This window comes from Apis laboriosa, unplaced genomic scaffold (genome assembly GCF_014066325.1).
Source record: "Apis laboriosa isolate Shangri-la unplaced genomic scaffold, ASM1406632v1 scaffold9_cov152, whole genome shotgun sequence".
Taxonomy (NCBI): Eukaryota; Metazoa; Arthropoda; class Insecta; order Hymenoptera; family Apidae; genus Apis; species Apis laboriosa.
Window position 1 is genome coordinate 2,451,922 of NW_025224966.1, and position 17,134 is coordinate 2,469,055.

General features: G+C 48.2%; 1 protein-coding gene across 1 annotated transcript in view; it reads left to right on the top strand.

The window, feature by feature from the left end:
• LOC122720035 overlaps window positions 1-17,134 on the top strand; it is a 252,977-nt gene that overhangs the window by 55,233 nt on the left and 180,610 nt on the right. The window contains exon 3 of the mRNA XM_043946439.1: window positions 12,196-12,334. Within this exon, the coding sequence (XP_043802374.1) occupies window positions 12,196-12,334 (139 nt within the window). The remainder of the gene's footprint in view (window positions 1-12,195; window positions 12,335-17,134) is intronic.

Consider the following 17,134-nt stretch of genomic DNA (forward strand, 5'->3'; position numbering starts at 1 on the left):
AGCGCAACGAATCTCGGGATATTCTCCCGCCAGGAGAGATACACAATGGTCGTATTTTCGCGATATTGTCCCCTTTACTCGCCGTTTCCGCGTAGCGGAGAAATAATCCTTTGTGCTCGAACGAAGGAGATAATGCTCGCGCTTTTAAGATCTCCCTCCCTCTCTCTCTCTCTCTCTCGCGGTAAATTATTCTTATCTCGGGGAACGAGCCGACGTATACCTGTCCCCGCGATGACAAACGCGCGTTTGTTCATTATTTTATCGGCGTCAAACGAACAACGCCGTTTTCGAAAATGTCGCTTCGAACCGAACCCTCTCGCATTGTTGCGCGCTCTTTTCCCAACTCTCTCTCTCTCTCTCTCTCTCTCTCTCTCTCTCTCTCTCTCTCTCTCTCTCTCTTCCGCGCGTGTGGGAAACAACGATCCTCGATCCTCGGGGGGAGGGGGAGAGGAGGGACAATCGAAATCGCGATCCTCGCGCCGGATATTTATCGCCTGGTAGAAGATTACAGCCGAGTAAATAAACGGTAAATTATCGCGAAGGTGGCGCGCGCGTGGCGTGCTATCGTCGATCCGTTAAAACCGATTCGTAATTTATACACGTAAGTTATATACCGGTTATTTCCTCTCCTCGTCGCGGCCGATAAACAGTTTCTTCGAGTGAATGAGAGAGAGAGAGAGAGAGGGGGTAAGGAGAAGGAGGAGGAGGAGGTAGTGGTTGGGTCTCGAAGGAGGAAAACCGCAGGAAGTGACGGAAGCGAGGCTGCGAAGAAAAGGAGAGGAGGAGGAGGAGGAGGAGGAGGAGGAAGGAGGAAGGAAGAGAATGTATCGGAGAGGCGCGTGCATTGTGTCGGCTCGTACTCACGAGCCTCGTGGGACGAGGATCTCGAGCGCAACAAGGGAGATCTGGTGGTGGGGAGGAGGAGAAAGAGGAAGAAAGATGGAATAGAAAGAATTTCTTTTTCTTCGCGCTTTTCTTCAAGCAGTATATTTAAATACGATTCGTAATTTCTCAAATGGAATGGCAATAATCCGGAAACTCGGATTTCTCCGAAACGTTGTCTCGATGATCCCGTTCTCCCGTCGAGTCGAGAATTCCTTTGGAAAAAGAAAGAAAGGGGGGAAAAAAAGAAAAAACGCGGAACACGCGGAGAGTCGGTCCCGTTGCGCGTTGGAAGAAGGACGACGCGAAAGGAGTCGCGCAGCCTCTCCCGTAACGACGAGTTGGGAGAAAGGAGGAGGTCGCCGCGAGAAGAAAAATCGTCGAGGTTGCCTCGTAGATCGTTCGCTGGAGAGAAGATTTGACCGGACATTCGACGATTTCGCGACGCCCATCTTCTCATCGGTATGGAGTGTGAAATCTGCCCGCGTGGAATCCGGGTTTCGGAGTTGATGTTGATGGATAAGCGGCTCGTGGCTCGGTTGATGCCCGATTTGTCATCGCGACAATGGACGTTTCTCTCTTTTCCCTTTTTTCCCAAGATCCGTATCGGTGGCCGGCATTCACGACACCGAGGTGTCGCGCCATCCCACAACGGCATTGTCCCGGAGCCGGTGTCCCGTGGTGAGAACACGTATAAACGCGCGGGAATCCTTCACGCTCGGTTTCGATTTGTCCAGCCCGATATTCGATAATCGACGAGCGGGCGTACACGCGCCTGGATACTTGTTTTATGGACGTTCGTGTTATCCTCTCCGCCGCTTGTTTTCATCGCGATCCAATACGCGAATACGAATACGGTTAGGTTCGAGGAGAGGAGGAATCGTTCTCCTTAAGCGCTCGTGGACCGGCCTCCGACGAGATCCGACTCTCCCTGGGTGAAATATCCTAAAATTATGCGGTAATATCTGGCAACGACACACGAGGGTGGGGCCGACGGTGGCTGTGCGTCACCTGCGAGAAAGGAACGGAGGAGGGCAACGAGAAAACGGCCACCCTCCGGTTCCTGCCTCGCCTCCTGCGGTGAACATTTTCATAAACTTGCTCGTAATAAAGCATATTCGTATTCTTGCGCCGGTATCCTCTCACTCCCTCGACAGAACTGGCTTCGTATTAATATATTATAATCGAAGAAATTGGAATTATTTCAAACGGACGGGCGGCAAAGCGCGTAGTTTCTTCGCCGAGAATTCGCGATCTCGTTTCGTTTGACTCGAAAGAAACGAAAAGAGAGAGGAAGAGAGAGGAGAATCATTTTAAAAATAATTTCGAATCCACCGAGCGAAGAACGAGCGAGAGATCGATAGAAACCGTGTCGCGGAATTGATTCGTTCGTGACGGATGAGAAAAAGGGAAACGCCTCCGCCCCCTTTCCATCCTCGGTCCATGAATATGGATGAAAATTTGTCAGCTTCGTCAGCCCCGTTTCCTCGATCCGATTGCCGATCGAGATCCTCGCTTCTCCTCGTGGCCAACGTTGATCGTCGATGCGTCGACGCGGTTGGATTTATTCCGCCCCACGTTTTAAAAAGGGTGCGCGTCGCCACTCGATTCTCGAACGACCGACTCGTTCTTTCCCTTTTATTTCGCCGGACCGCAAGGACCACTCGTGTCGTAAAGGCGACTTATTCGAGGATACACGGCGAGCCGTCTCCGATGCATAAAAGTTTCCACGGCCTTCTCGTTATACGATCGTCATCCGGCTTTATGGGTGCCGGCAACAGGGTGAATTGGACCGAACGAAACGTCGCGTCGGACGACAAGACAACGCACTTATGGGATCCTCGAGAGGGCAAAGCGTGGAAACGCGTGTTACACGTTTTCTTTATAGGCCGCCTCCTGCTCTTGCTCTCGATTCGTTCACGAGAACTCTTCGAACTGTTCGTTTCGTTTCGAATAACGTTTGTGCAAAAAAATTGCTCTCCCGAAAAGGGACGAGATTGGCGACAAGATTGCTTTCTTTTCTTCTTCTTCTTCTCCTCCCTCTCTTTATCTCGAAGCGCATCTCCATTTTCGTACGATGAACATACGCGCACCGAGGCGAATAACGGAGGAGAAGATCAGTCTTCCGGGACCCGAATCGTTTGGAAACTTTCATCGAAAGTCCTTTTCCTGGCGGCGCACGAGGCCGCGAACGAGAATCCTGGGTAACGGACGGGAAAACGATGAGAAAAGTAGTTGTCGGCGAGCGTTAACGTCTTCTCGGTCAGTGGCTCGACCTCCCCTCGAGAGGGAACCATTTTCCAGCAACGAGATTCCCCGAATCGGGGGAGGGGATCGGACAAAGGGTCGTCTTGCGAAACTTTCCGCGCGGGAGGGGGAAACAGAAATTCGTGTCGTAACCTCGCTCCCCTTACGAAGCGTTACGTAACCGCGAAAAAGAAAAGGATGGACCAAGATTCAGAGGAACAAGGTCTCCTTGTTGCGAGATTACGACAGAGAGGGATACTAAGGAAAAAAAGGGGTGATAAAAATTGAGAAATAAAAATTCGCCTCGAATCGTAGTCAGTACTCTTGGTTACCTGTTCGTTAACTTATCCAATAGTTTTATCCCGGTGAAATAAAATTTTTTTGGAAATTCGTCGGATTTTCGTCGCAGCCTCGAATCAAAGAGAGCTTTCAACCAAATTGTCGAGCAATTAATCGAGAAACGTCCTCCCTCTCTCGCTAGCGTTCTCTTAACTCGACGATCCTCCGTCAATTTCGATCTCGTCTCGAGGCTAGATCGAATTACATAGAGAGGGGAAGAGAGAGAGAGAGAGAGAGAATAGGGCGAGGAAGGTTGTTCGTTTCGTTCCCCTTCCTAAGAAAAGCCTATTGCGTATGAATATAAGTGTATTATCATAATATCACGCCTAGGGTGGGCGCCTCTTCTCGTTCGATACCGCTTTGGGGCTCGAAATCCCGCGTTCCAGGAGACTTGGAAGGGAGGGAGGCCACTTTTACAAGATGCGTATGGATGGAAATCTTGATAGCTATCTCGTGGAATGTACGGCACGCTGTCTCGAGGAGATTGAGCAAAATAAGCGTCGATGTATATATATATATATATATATATATATATATTGTCTGAGCATACTTAACGTGAAGTATGCCGTGAAGAAGAAGTGCATAACTTCGTAAATATATTATGTATCTACACACTTTTAAAGCGTTTTAAAGCGTCTGGCTACACGTTTATTTTTAAAAGTATTTCAATTTCGAAGTACGATTCTCTTCGAATTAACTTCATCGACGATTCAAGTGCTTGGTAAAATTTGGTAAAAGCGCGATAATTTTTAACGATCGTTTGAGTATATATTTATCTTTCTTTATGATTCATGTTTCTTTCAAAGTGAATCCAAAGCGAATTCGAGGGAAAGATTGAGAGAGATGAATATATATATATATACATATTTCGATTTAATTTTTTCCCACGATTAGATATCGAGAGAAGGTGAAAATTGATATAGATATAGGCTAACCGATAGATTGGTAATTTATTATCGGGAAACAAAGATCATTAATAATTTTCGATAAAATTGAAATATCATTACGATAAATCCGCCAAGCACGGATAAGTATGGACGCAGTATGAAATAAACAGAGAGAGAGAGAATCACAGTATAAAAGAGGCGCGGTATAAAGTGCATGCGCTCGGCCCATGACAAATGAATCAAAGGATAATCTAATAATTTAGATGGGGAGATTACACGCCGGCAAAAAGTCGCGTTTAAAGGTATATACGTGTACCGTGACGCTGTTACTCGCTCTTTCATGGATACGGTTCTCTCCACGATCCAGAGAGAGAGAGAAACAGAGAGAAAGGTTTCGTAGATACAGGTGAGCGGCGGCGCGCCAAGGATTAATTCAATTTCCACGTCGATGGATAGAGCGTGGACGAGTGGAATAATCCCTCTTGGGGATTGATTATTATTCTCGACGCTCGGAAGCAAGAAGATCGGTTGGACGACAATGCGATCATCTCGATCTGCCACTTGTTCTTCTCACTCGATTTGTTGTCCGTCAATTAACGGTCGCGCCGCTTAATCGACACTCGTTGTTTCGGGTAAAAGGATGGATACTCGAGGCGGCCAAGAAGGAGGACTCTTCGAGTGTTCCAACGATACGAAAGAGGAAACATTATCTGTGCGATCTAACGTTTCGACAAACATGTATGGCGGCAATTGTGCACAGGGAGTCGTGGATCTAGACGATATGCAGATATAAGGGAGGAGAGGAAAGAGAAAAAAAGGAGGGGGGAGGATGCCCTCCGCTAATGGAATAAATAATGCGGAACGGAGGAGGCGGTCGGTCCTAACTGCTCCATTGTGTCGAGGAAGACTGCTTCGAGCAGGAATCGGAGTTAATCGTTTTATTATGTCTTCCTCTTCTTGTACGGCCTTTTCTTGCCGGGTTGGAGAAAAAAGAAAAAAGAAGAAAGAAAAAAAAAAAAAGGAAAAATTGGCGGATAGAATGGCGGGCTACCGAGAGAAGACTTTAATTACCGAGTCGAAACGACAATGGTGACCGATTGGTTCGTTTCGACGTCGAGACGTCGATAATTTCGAACGATTGGAACGAGCGGCGTCCCACCTGGCGGAACAACTCGTTTCCCGACTCGATCCCCTCGAGGACCGATTTAACGAGCTGCCCTTCGAACCACGTGCGCGGAAAACAGGAAGATTCGCGAATTTTAGCTTCAACTCGCCGACCGGTGTCGGGATCCAGGATCCTGTCTTTGATCCAGACTTACGCGGTGCGGTGCCCGAGGGGTGAACCGAGAGAGACTGTAAAAACCTGGTTGCGGGTGAACGCGGGTGGAGGGGCAAATCAATGGATTTCAAAGCCATTAGTTGCGGATAGCGGAGTTTTTACTAGGCTGGCCCTCCCACGGCTTGGTTCGGCTACCGAACCTTGGCTCGGAGAACAATGGGCCACAAATCACCGGGTGGAACCGGCTAAATCTCGTTTCGCGAACTCTCGAAACGCGGCCACGGTAAGTCCTAACGATACACGGAATAAAAGAATCGGTTTCTTCGTCTCGCACCTTTCTTTTTTTTTCCTCGAACGCGGAGAGGGGAGAATCAATCCTCGAGCGAATAAACGGGTTCCTTTTGTTCCATTCCGATCGATCCTCTTTTTTTCCCTTCTTCTTCTTCTTCTTCTTCTTCTTCTTCTCCTTCGATTCGGTCCTTCGGTCCTTCGAGCAGCGCGTCGCGAATCCGAAACGAGAACGCGGAGAGGGGAAAACGATCCGTTGTTCGCCACTCGTTTTTACAGCCTGAGGAGGCTCTGCTCGTCCCTCGACTTAACGCGCAACATTCCTTCGATCTGTTTCACTTTGACCAGGAGGGGGGGAAGGAGGATAAACGATGGTCTCGTTGTTACCGTAGCCTTTGCTATCCGCTACAAGGGACGATCCCTTCCGAGTTAGGTAGAAAGAGGAGGAGGAGGAGGAGCGCAAAAATGCGTGGAACCGCGAAGATGGAAAGAAAAGAAATGCAACGCGATGGAGAATTGACGGGTGAAACGAGAATATTCTCGGACGATTATCGTTATCATCGAGACGTGCTACCAACCACTATGGTTCACCACCTTGCTCACAGACGCTCCGATATTACGGATATTTCTTCGATAGGGGGGTAGTTGTGGTAATAGTAGTAGTGGACGACGCGTGACAGACAGAAGGAGGTAAGAAGGGAGAGAGAAGAAGCAGAAAGGGCGGGGAAAGCTGGAGGCTGGCGAGGAGAAACGAGAGGCAGCCGGGGGCTGCTTGCGTGCCGATACGATCTGATGCTCTATTTATCACTCGCCCCGCTTTTACCTCCACCCTTCGTTTAATTTTCATGGAGTCTTTAACCCGACGGTCTTTAACCTCTTTGCCAGGAGAATCGCTCGAAAGAAGAAAAAAGATAGAAGGAGCAGGAGGAGGCGAGCGCAAATGCCACAACCTCGTTCCGGTGAATATTAAGGATCGGATATCCCTGGTTGTTCGTCGAACGACGCGATAATGCCTCTGGTATAATACGCGTACGAAATGTTTACGCGTTCCATCCGGCGAGGAACTATGTCTCTTGTTACCTTTATCCACGAATCGGAACGAGTCGAGTGCTGCCCGGTTCGCGCTGAGAAAGGTAGGGGGAGGGGGTTTAAGAGAAAGATACACTCGTTTGACGCGCATACGTTGATCCAATGGATCAGATTATCGATATCCGCGCCTCTTAATCGATTTACGAGCCGAAGCATCGCGAGATCGCACTCTAAGATCTAACCTATCGCTTAACGATTTCGTTCTCGACTTTGCTTAGAATTCGACGCCAATTCGTTGGAATCGCGTTCGGATACTCGATTTGATCTCTCCCTTCCTTCCTTTCACCTTTCGAAGACACCGCTTAGATTTAGACTTATATATAAAAATATAAAAATTTTCTCCCTTTCCTTCGAGGCAAGTCGCGATCCTCCTCTCTTCTCCCCTCCTTGCAAAGGAATTTCGTAAAACTCGAGTTGGCGAGTTTCCATACCGATTCCTTGGGACGATTCGTATAGTTTCCAATTGTAAATTAAGTTTGTAAATTGAGTAAATTGAGTTTGTTACACGAGGGCTGAAATTGTGGAAAGCGTTGGGTCGCGTGATGGGGGCGAGTAAGAGAGTCGTCGTCGTCCTCGTCGTTAGCCGATAATAGCGCCGACATCGGGAACGTGCGAACGAGGCTTGGAGGCTTGGCGAGGTGATTGTCTGATTTCGCTTCTCTCACGAGCGAGCTGCCTCGACCGCGGATGATCCCGCGGCTCGAAACCGAGCATTACCGAGCATTACGCGCCGCGTAGAGGCGGATCGTTTACGCGAACGCGCCGCCAGGCCCGATTAATACACGCTTCCTTTCCTTACGGAGATAGGAGAGAGGGAGAAAGAGACAGAGAGAGAGAGAGAGAGACGCGGTTAGGTACGCGGCGATTTACATATCGCGCATGTCGGCCCACTTGTCTCCAGGCATTTTGCCTGCACGGCATCGAATTACCCCGCGAAAATCGGGGGCGCCTGCTGCTGCTACTTCGCCGTGAAACGCAGGAACGAGATATCTCGATAACACGCGCGCACGCGGTTACGTATATTGGTGGAAAGAAGGGTTCGACAAGAGTTCGATATGTTCGCTTCAAACGCTTCGTTGACAATCCTGACATCGTACGTTAGCAATGGTAAAAGAGGTATTGAACAAAATCTCAAAATTATTAAAAATCATTCGTACAATTATTATCTTATTATCCAGTCGAAAAAATTACATTTATAAATTAAACTAACTATTACGAGAAATAAAAAAAATATTGTTATATCGATACGTTAGAATTGTCTGGATTCTATCTGGCTACGCTAATGAGTAATTTAGATTTAAATACGCGAGGAATAGAAAGAAAAATGAAAATAATTTCCTTTCGCGAGACTTCTTTCCACCACGTGCGTACGTATACATATATCGGGAGATAACAGTCTTCGCGTTTGGAACGAAGGGAGTTTAATATAGGTAGGAAAGATCGTTTCCGTTTGAGAGGTCTGTTCGATACGATCGGATGTATCGAGTTATCGTATATACAGGGGAACGAGGCTATTAGAGTACATAATTCGGTCGTAAAGGAGACGCGATATCGGGGTCAGAATGGCCCTAGAACGAAGGCCTATGCGATGGCCTCGCGCCACTCGAAACGGGAAATAGAGTTTTCACCGCGAACGTTGGTCCATCGGGGCCATTAACCGGGCCACCGATCGTACGTTGCGAACGTAACTGCCTGCCTCCGATCTTGCTCCCTTCCCCTGCAAACCTGCAACCGGTTGAGTGGATATATATCCCTGGAGGAGCGGGGTATCGAAGAGGGATCGTCGATCGATTTTATCCCCATTAAATACGCGAATTTACGTTTCGCGTTCTAGAGGCGATCGGTGTTTTTATCGCTCGTGAAAACGGTTTCAGTAACACGTCACAACCAATAACGCTTCTCTTTTCTTTCTTTTCGTAAGAAGGAACTGCGTCCCGAGGAAAACGAGCCTCGGTATCTTCTTCGATCCTCGCAATGCGGAGGATAATTCTTTCTCTCTCTCTCTTTTTTTTTTTTCACGCAACGCGCGGAATCGAGAGTGATAAAGAATCGGATACGATAAAACGGGGGATTACACGTACGAGAGAGAGAGAGAGAGATAAACGATCCCTCGATCACTTTTCGAGGCATCGATCAGCGTTCATAGAATGCTACGCGGGTATCGAAACGGCCGTAAACCTCCGCCACCTTGCTCACCTGCTGCGTTAGTGGCTGCCTGTTGCCTTAACGACGCTGCGCGGACAGGTAGTGAACGAGAGTAACCGTTAAACTATCGAGTTTATCGCGCAGAAGATCGTAAAATCCGGCACGGGTATCCTGTACGGGCTCCCGATTTTCAACTCCGGCCCTCGCTCCCCCGACACGAGCGATGAATCATAGCGATCCAGGCCGAAATTTGCTTGCCTCTTTTCTTTTTTCTTCTTCTTCTTCTTTTTTTTTCTTTGTAACATTATTCTCTGAGAGAAGAGATAAACGCGGCTCGAATTTCTCCGTCCGGAAGAAGTTGCTTCCCTTCCGACGATCCCTTTATTTCTTCGACCGTTGGCTTCCCGACTTGGCGAAATTTTCACGTCGTCCAGGGACGCGTGAATTTGGCCGTGAGAAAGTGGACGGGACGGGACACAGAAGGGTACAGGTGCGGACAAGCCGCGGTCGGTCGGAGATTTATCGGTGGACGATGGAGGATTTGTAAACTCGCGTAGCTTGGAAACGATTATCCGAAAGAGGCGATGGTTCAGAATCCTTTCTCATCCTTTCCTCTCATCCCAGACGGTCGTTCTTTCTCCTCGTATTATCAACTCCCACGATCTTTGCGCGAGAAAGGAAAACTTTTCCTCCAGGCTTGGTAAATGGTTTGAGTACGTAGAGATAGAGAGAGAGAGAGATAATTAACTCGATGGTCGAACAACTGGCCAACGATTTCTTGTTTCTTTCGATCCCAGATGGCTGCCCTCTTCTCCTCGTCATATCGACCACTTAAACGGCCCGACTTAAGCCGCCTGGGGAGCTCGCTTCTGCGAATCCAGCGGAAAGAAGCCTCGAATGTTCGGTTCGAAGACGATTTCTTGCAAGATTCCAAGAATTGGAATAGCTCGAGTGGGCAAAAATGCGGACGCTTTAAGTGTCCAATATCCGGTGTCAACTCGCGGATCGATCTTCGAAACGAGCTCCCTTCCAACCACTTCGATAAAATCAATTGTACGAAAGAGAAAGAGTATCCAGCCGATGAGATGATCGGAACGAGTAATGCCAAAATAGCACGCTCGAAACTATATATTTTTACTCTTTCTTTTACTGATGAATCTCTTCGAACACGATTTATACGTTGAACGATAAAACGGTTAAAAGATTTTAAAATTATTCGCTTGAAGGGGGGACAGAGAAGGGAAGCGCGTTTATAGGAAGATAATTAGCACGAGTGGCAGTTCGAACGTCAAAGAACGAGATCTCTCTGTCGGGGAAAACAGTGTCCAGAGAGGTTGGAGATGAAAGCGGGAGTACGTTGCAATTGTTGGCCTCGTCTGTCGCAACGGGAAGCAAAGTCGGAGGCTCGAATTATTTATGCCCTCGTTTTCGAGGGGAAAGGGGGTGCGCAATGAATGCGCGCAATGGACGATCGAACGGGGTTGCGCTCGAAGACGTTCGGAAGGGCCGATAATTTGCTCGGTTTCCAACCATCTCGGGCGTAATTTAACTTACGGAGGGCCGACTGGAGCGGCAGCTGTGCCCCAAAGGTTGCGGACACGGGACCGCAGAGTCACGATAAACTCTCATAATTCACCGAGGCGATATCCTGGTAAGGCGTATAAAGCCGTCGGTAAAGCGCGTCGGGGAAATTTCGTATTGAATCGGAGAATGCCCGTTTCGTAACATTCGTGTATATGTATATGTATATGTATATACATATTACACGCGGCTATATACGATTATTCATGCTCGACCATTGTACGTGCTCGACGCGGGATCTATCGCGCGCGTCGTAATATTCGTCGGGGACGGACAACAGATGGAAATTTTGATACACGGCGCGCAGCCAGCCGGCAGAGTAATGAGTTCCATGTGCGTGAAATTCCTTTGAGTGGAAGAAGAGAGAGAGAGAGAGAGAGAGAGAAAAAAAAAATAAATTAGTGGAAAAGAAAGTTGTCGAGTGTGCGCGAGAATAGGAAACTCTCGCTCGTTGAATGGAATATCGTAAACTCGACGAGCTCGAGAGAGGAATCTTTTTTACAAATTTCTTTCTTTTTTTTTTTTTTTCTTTTTTAAATCGAGATCGCACGCGCTTGGTTCACGGAAAGATGGATCGCGAGTTGATTCCACTTGATGAAAGCGATCGTTGCATCGCGAAGCGATAACCGTGGAGGGGGTGAGCGTAATGATCCGGCGGTGGATCGATCCGTATTGTTGTTGTCGGTTTCCTAATTGCGAACTGTTTCACCGTGGAATAGGCGCGACGCGCAATCCGGCATTGGTCGGTGACGGTGGTGATGGTGGCGGTGGCGGCGGCGGCCGCACAATAGATTCGGTTTGATGCATCGCCGGGGCGCAGGAGACCGTTAATTTCGTGCCCTCCTGGGCCGCGCCGCTCCTACGCCAACCGTCCGATTGCCCTTCTGCCCGTCCACCGTCGTTCGCGTTAATAACTCATCCAAGTAAATAATAGTGTTTGCCAAGATGGACCTCGATCCCCCTCCTAGCCAATCCCCAGTTTGTCACCACCGAGATTCCAAACCATCGATCGATTTCGCCCCGTTAATGTTATCTCGATCCATTGTTACGAATTTGTAAACGATCTCTATCGATCGAACAGCGTATACTCGAATCGATGCAAGATGATCGATTTGGCTGGAAAATGATCGTTTCGAGTGTCTGTAATCGAAGAACTGAACGCTCGTCCAAAAAGTTGGACGAATCGGGGATTTCGGAACGTAATTTAACCGCGTTTGAAGAGGGATGACGCGTTTACTTTGCGCCCAGAGAAATTATCGTAGCGTGTACTCGACGATAGGTTTAATTGGGAGGAACGACGTGTGCGAGGGTGGCGTACGTCTAATGTTTACTTTTGCTAACGTTACCTAGATCTCGGTGGAGTCGTCTCTCGGAGAGAGAAACGATGGCGCCTATTGATTGTTGGAACGTTGTTGGACAGAAGAAGCTGAGGCTGACGTGTTGCTCGGTTTTTTCCAGAAACAATGCGAACGTGGACGCCCCGGCCGCGGTACCCCCTCAGAAGAAAGAGCCGCACGAGAACATCGCCCGGATAGCGAAGCGGTATCTCGACGATAACATGCAGCAGGCGTGGATCAATCCTCGTCTAATATCGATGGTGAGTGAATATAAATGCGGTGATTACACGGTACGTTAGACGATGATACCGGTGCCTAACGTTCTCACGTTCCAATCCTGGCAACGATCCATTATCCCTCCTCCTCCCTCCTCCACGCACGCGCTCGGCTGTAATTTCAACCGGACAACAAATTAGCCCCTCCGCGAGCAGGCGAACGAGTCGACAAGTTTTTGCGATAATCTCGCTTCGCGCCGACTGTCGAACGAGACGAGGGGATTTAATTGCGAAATCCCGACCGAGCTTGTTGATCGGGAACGATTCTCGTCCGCTTTTCCGCCATTTTCCGCCATTTTGAATTCCCAACCAAAAACTTTACCGATTTCGAACAACCTTTCCTCTCCAGTCCGCTCCTCGTAGTCGCTTCTGTCCCTCCCACCGTAGTACCTATATACATATATATTTCGAATACCGCGAGAATAAAACGTTCCTTCCCCGTTAAATTCCACCTGAATTGGTGGACCGCGCTTCAGACTCGAATCAGAGTCGCGCTTCAACGACTAATTTAACTTGGCGCGTGTGTTGGAACCACGGGTTCGTTGGCTCCTTACTTATCGCCCGTTTCACGTTCCACGAAGTAGAGCTCGCTTCGATCTCGGAAAAGGAAAGCGTCGAAATTGGAAAATTTGATTTGGGGAGGGGGCAGGAGGTCCAGCTATTTATTAAACGGCCGCGTTAGAATTTTCATCGGAACGGTTATTGAAATTCCGCACCCGCACCCGTTCCACTTTGTACTGCGATATATATATATATTCGGATGACGGGATGCGGCAACAGAGCCGTGTTTATATATCGGCGTTCACGCTGGACTTGGCCGCGTGGAGAACAGCAAGTAGAACGGACGAGTCATTAAAGCGAGCCAATAACAAACTCGTGATCCGCATAACCCTTCGTTATGTCCACACCGGTTATTAGCCCATGCCTAGGCGGCGAATCATCGCTGTTGCGCCGATCCTTTCGTAATCCCAACTCGTTATATTCTCTCTCTCTTCTTCCCCTCGATCTTCTTCTCCGCCCTTTTTATATACACCTATTCCATATACCTTTTCCTCGCGTTCCCAACTTACGTAACCTCTCCTCTCCTCGCGCTCGATATAATTCGACCCGCACACCTGCGTTGCAACTCGCAGTGGCGTAATATCGTGTATGTCGATATTCGAATATCAATTTACTATCATTATTATTATTTTTCTTTTAATTACTTCCTCTCGTCAATGGACAAGAATTGGAGGATATGTTGCGTAAACAGAATTCGCCTCGTTCACCGGAGGTGGAAAGTCACGAAACGCATCTCGAGCGACGCGATGAGCGGTGACAGGCCGTCGTCGAGCCACGCGCGAAATAACGAACGTTGCATCTGCGTATCGTCGAGTCGGTTAAAATCGATGTGTGCGTGTGTAGTGGTACGCAGGAGTGGAACCGTCTCGCGCTGTCGTCGCAACGCTAACTCTCCAGGATTTACGATCGTTCCGTTCGTTACTTATTGCCGCCGGGTTCATTAGCATAATCGGCCCGCTTCGAGGATAGATCGCCCCGTGGAACCGGATCATCGCTCGATTCGATCGGTTATTCGAGTGATCGTTTTCGAGACGAGGCGGCCGGTCAGTCCCGCCATTTGTTCGATGGAGAGTCGTGGCGAGATGGAGACACCGACGGAGGATGCGCGCGTCGCTTTATCTTGCGCGGTTCATTAAGGGACGGGAGAGAAACGAAGTATGCTGTTGACAAATCGGATGAGGGGATTTGGGGATATATTTCTCATAGGAGGGATTTAATTTCGTTGATTCTTGTGGATTCTAAGGCAAAACTTGTTCGCTTGTCGGCTTTCGCGTGGCTTTCAGTGGTCGAGAGTTTAGAGCTCGATAGCCATTTTCCCCAAAATCGTTCCCGCAGGAAGATCGCTCGATTATCCCACGATTATCGTCCTGAAATTCGAGACGAATTCGGATTAATGGCGGAGAATAAACTATTATTCTTGGAGTTTCCGCTTCCGCGGGGACTCGGAACGATTTCCATATTCGGAATCCACTCCGGGCTACCGTCTAAGGGGAAAGCTCTATACTAAAGGGGAAATTCTTGAAGGAGAAAAACCGACTAAGAAAGGAGGAATTCCAGAAATAAGCAACAACACAGAAATACCAAAATAGAATTCCAAGGATAAAAGGAACGGTGCAGGGATACCGAAAAAGAGGTATTTTAATTGCAAACGTTCGAAATCGTGAAAGAGGAATTTCAGCGATAAAAAAAAAAAAGAAAAAAGAAAAATACATATATATACAAAATTGGAAGAGATACGAATAAAAGTAGAAAAGTTTTCGCAAATAACGATACGCGATACACGAGAATGCCGGTAACGTTAATTGTCGATGTAAGTATAGGAGACGCGATATGCTCGAGCCGCACACATGTAGATAGGCGTGTATAATTTGCCGCTAAGGTTATCTTGTTGCAACCGGTTCTGAATTCCTTCCCTGCAGATTTTCTTCTGCAATATCGATAACCACAGTTCCTGCGAGAGACGATGTTGCAATCGAGAAGACAGATACACAATTATATACGCGCCGTGGGTTTAATACATTCGGTATTCGAACGAGGTTCTTTCAATTTCGATTCGAATTATCGACGAGGCGGGTGGGGGGACGAGAGAGGTTAGAAATAAATCAGACGTCCTGTTGTCTCGGGAAAAGACGAGGCGTGGAAAGAGGGGCGATATATATATATATATATATTTGTTGGGGTGGCGATTAATAGCGCGGCGAGGAAAGTTAATTAAGGAACGTACGAAACAAGATTCATTCGCAGTTCTCGTCAGCCATTTAATAATCTCGAAAATTCGGACGATTAGGAGAAGGGGGGATTGCAAAAACGTATATATACGTTGGTGTATCTATACGAGGCACGTATACGTATACGGAGGAGCCGTCTATCCCGACGCGATTCCCCGAGTGCCCTGCACTCACTTCCTCTAATAACAATAATAATAAGAAGGGATGGAGGCCCCGTTTTAATCAGAGGGTCTGCCTGCCTGACGTGATTAACTCGAAGAGCCCAGGGAAGACGAGCGGAAAGAGAGACAGAGAGAGAGTGAATGGAAGGGCAAAGAGGATGAAGGTAGAAGAAAAGGGGGAGGGGGAAAGACGCGGGATGGCTGCTGTCATTTTCGGTGTTTATCATATCACCGAGCCGATGAGGGGGCTTGATTTCGTCGCCTCTCGCGCGGCAAGATGGGGTTAAATCTTGGATTTCACGGCCGATTTGTACCTCCCCCCCCCTCTCCTCCTCCTTCCCTCCGCGTCTTTTCTTTTTTCCTTTTCCTTTTTTTCCTCGCCCTTTTCGCCCATTACTCAACCGTTGGAGCGTAGAAAATGCTCAGAGTGGCCTCTCTCCCCTTTTATTTTCGCCGTGGCCGTTTTCCAGCCGACGGGAGATAGTACGAGTATTATTATTACGTAATGTTAATGCAGAGCCGTTGACTTTATCGGGACAGCCATAAATCGAGCTCGCGCGACGACAGCGAGTAATAAGGGAAAAAGCGGATAATTAAGTCTTGTCCGAGCACCGGTGAATTATTTCTTCGATAGTTGTTGCACTACCATGTTCCATACCACGTACGATATCTCGATATATATCGTTATACTCGTACAGTATATGTATATATACTATATATATATATATATATATATATATATATGGCGCTTAGTTCCCATAGGATCCACGCGAGAAACGTAATAACGTAACTCCCTCTCCCTCTCACCTTCGCTACCTCCACCTTTTGTTGGCGATTTTACCGCGGACAATTTAAAAAAGAAGACTGAAAGACGAACGTTATTATGCGCGCTATTCAAAAACGCGGCGGAGCTTGTTCCTCTGCTCGGAGGAAGAAGGAGGGAGGGAGGGAGGGAGGGAGGGAGGGAAGGATTTCGCTTCTCTTCGGAGGAGAAGACGTCGCTCCTCTTCTCCGGAATTAAAGTCATGTCTATGGGGGTCCCGACATTGAGAACGTCTCCGCTATTTCTCTTCTCCGTGTCCCGCCCTGGCCTTGCGTCTCGCGCTCCACCTTGGACGTCTAATTAACAAGGTTTTCCTGAGGGTTTTCAAGGCTCCTTTCTCGCTCCTACCGACAACCGTGAACCGACGACGCAGTAAATACCGTCGTCGCCGCGTGGCAATCGACCCCTCAGCGATGGCCCCCTCCCCTCCCCTCCCCCCAACTCTTATCGAGCATCCCTTCCCGATCCCCCATTATGCTCGGTGAATTTTACGATAGAACACCTTCTCGATATTTCTCCCTACGTAATTTCTTCCACGCGCAGTGGAAGAATCGGGAGGGGAGAGGCAGGCGGGATCCTCGATGGCGCGGAAGAAACTGGTTTCTTCCGAGTCGAAGGAATCCGCCGAGTCATCCCTGAATATACTGAAATTACACCGGGGTGCGATGACTTCTTAAGCGGTATCGCCGTCCCTTCCTCCGTTTTCCCAACGGATTCCACTCGTTTCGCGTCCGATGAATATTTATATATTCTCCGTCGAGAACATTTTTTCCTTCGCGCGCTTCCTTTCTTCGATTTTCCTCTTTCTTTCTTTCTTTCTTTCTTTCTTTCTTTCTTTTCGTCCCCAAAAAAATCGTATCCCCGAGGCGAGTATCGATCGGGCTCGAGCCGCCAAGTTGAAGGTTACGAAAAACCAACGGTTTGGTGGATAGATAAGGTTGAGGGAGGTTGGATAGGAAGGAGGTTGGTTTAATATTCCGCTTTGTTCGGTTCATTAGCGCGGCACAAAAGT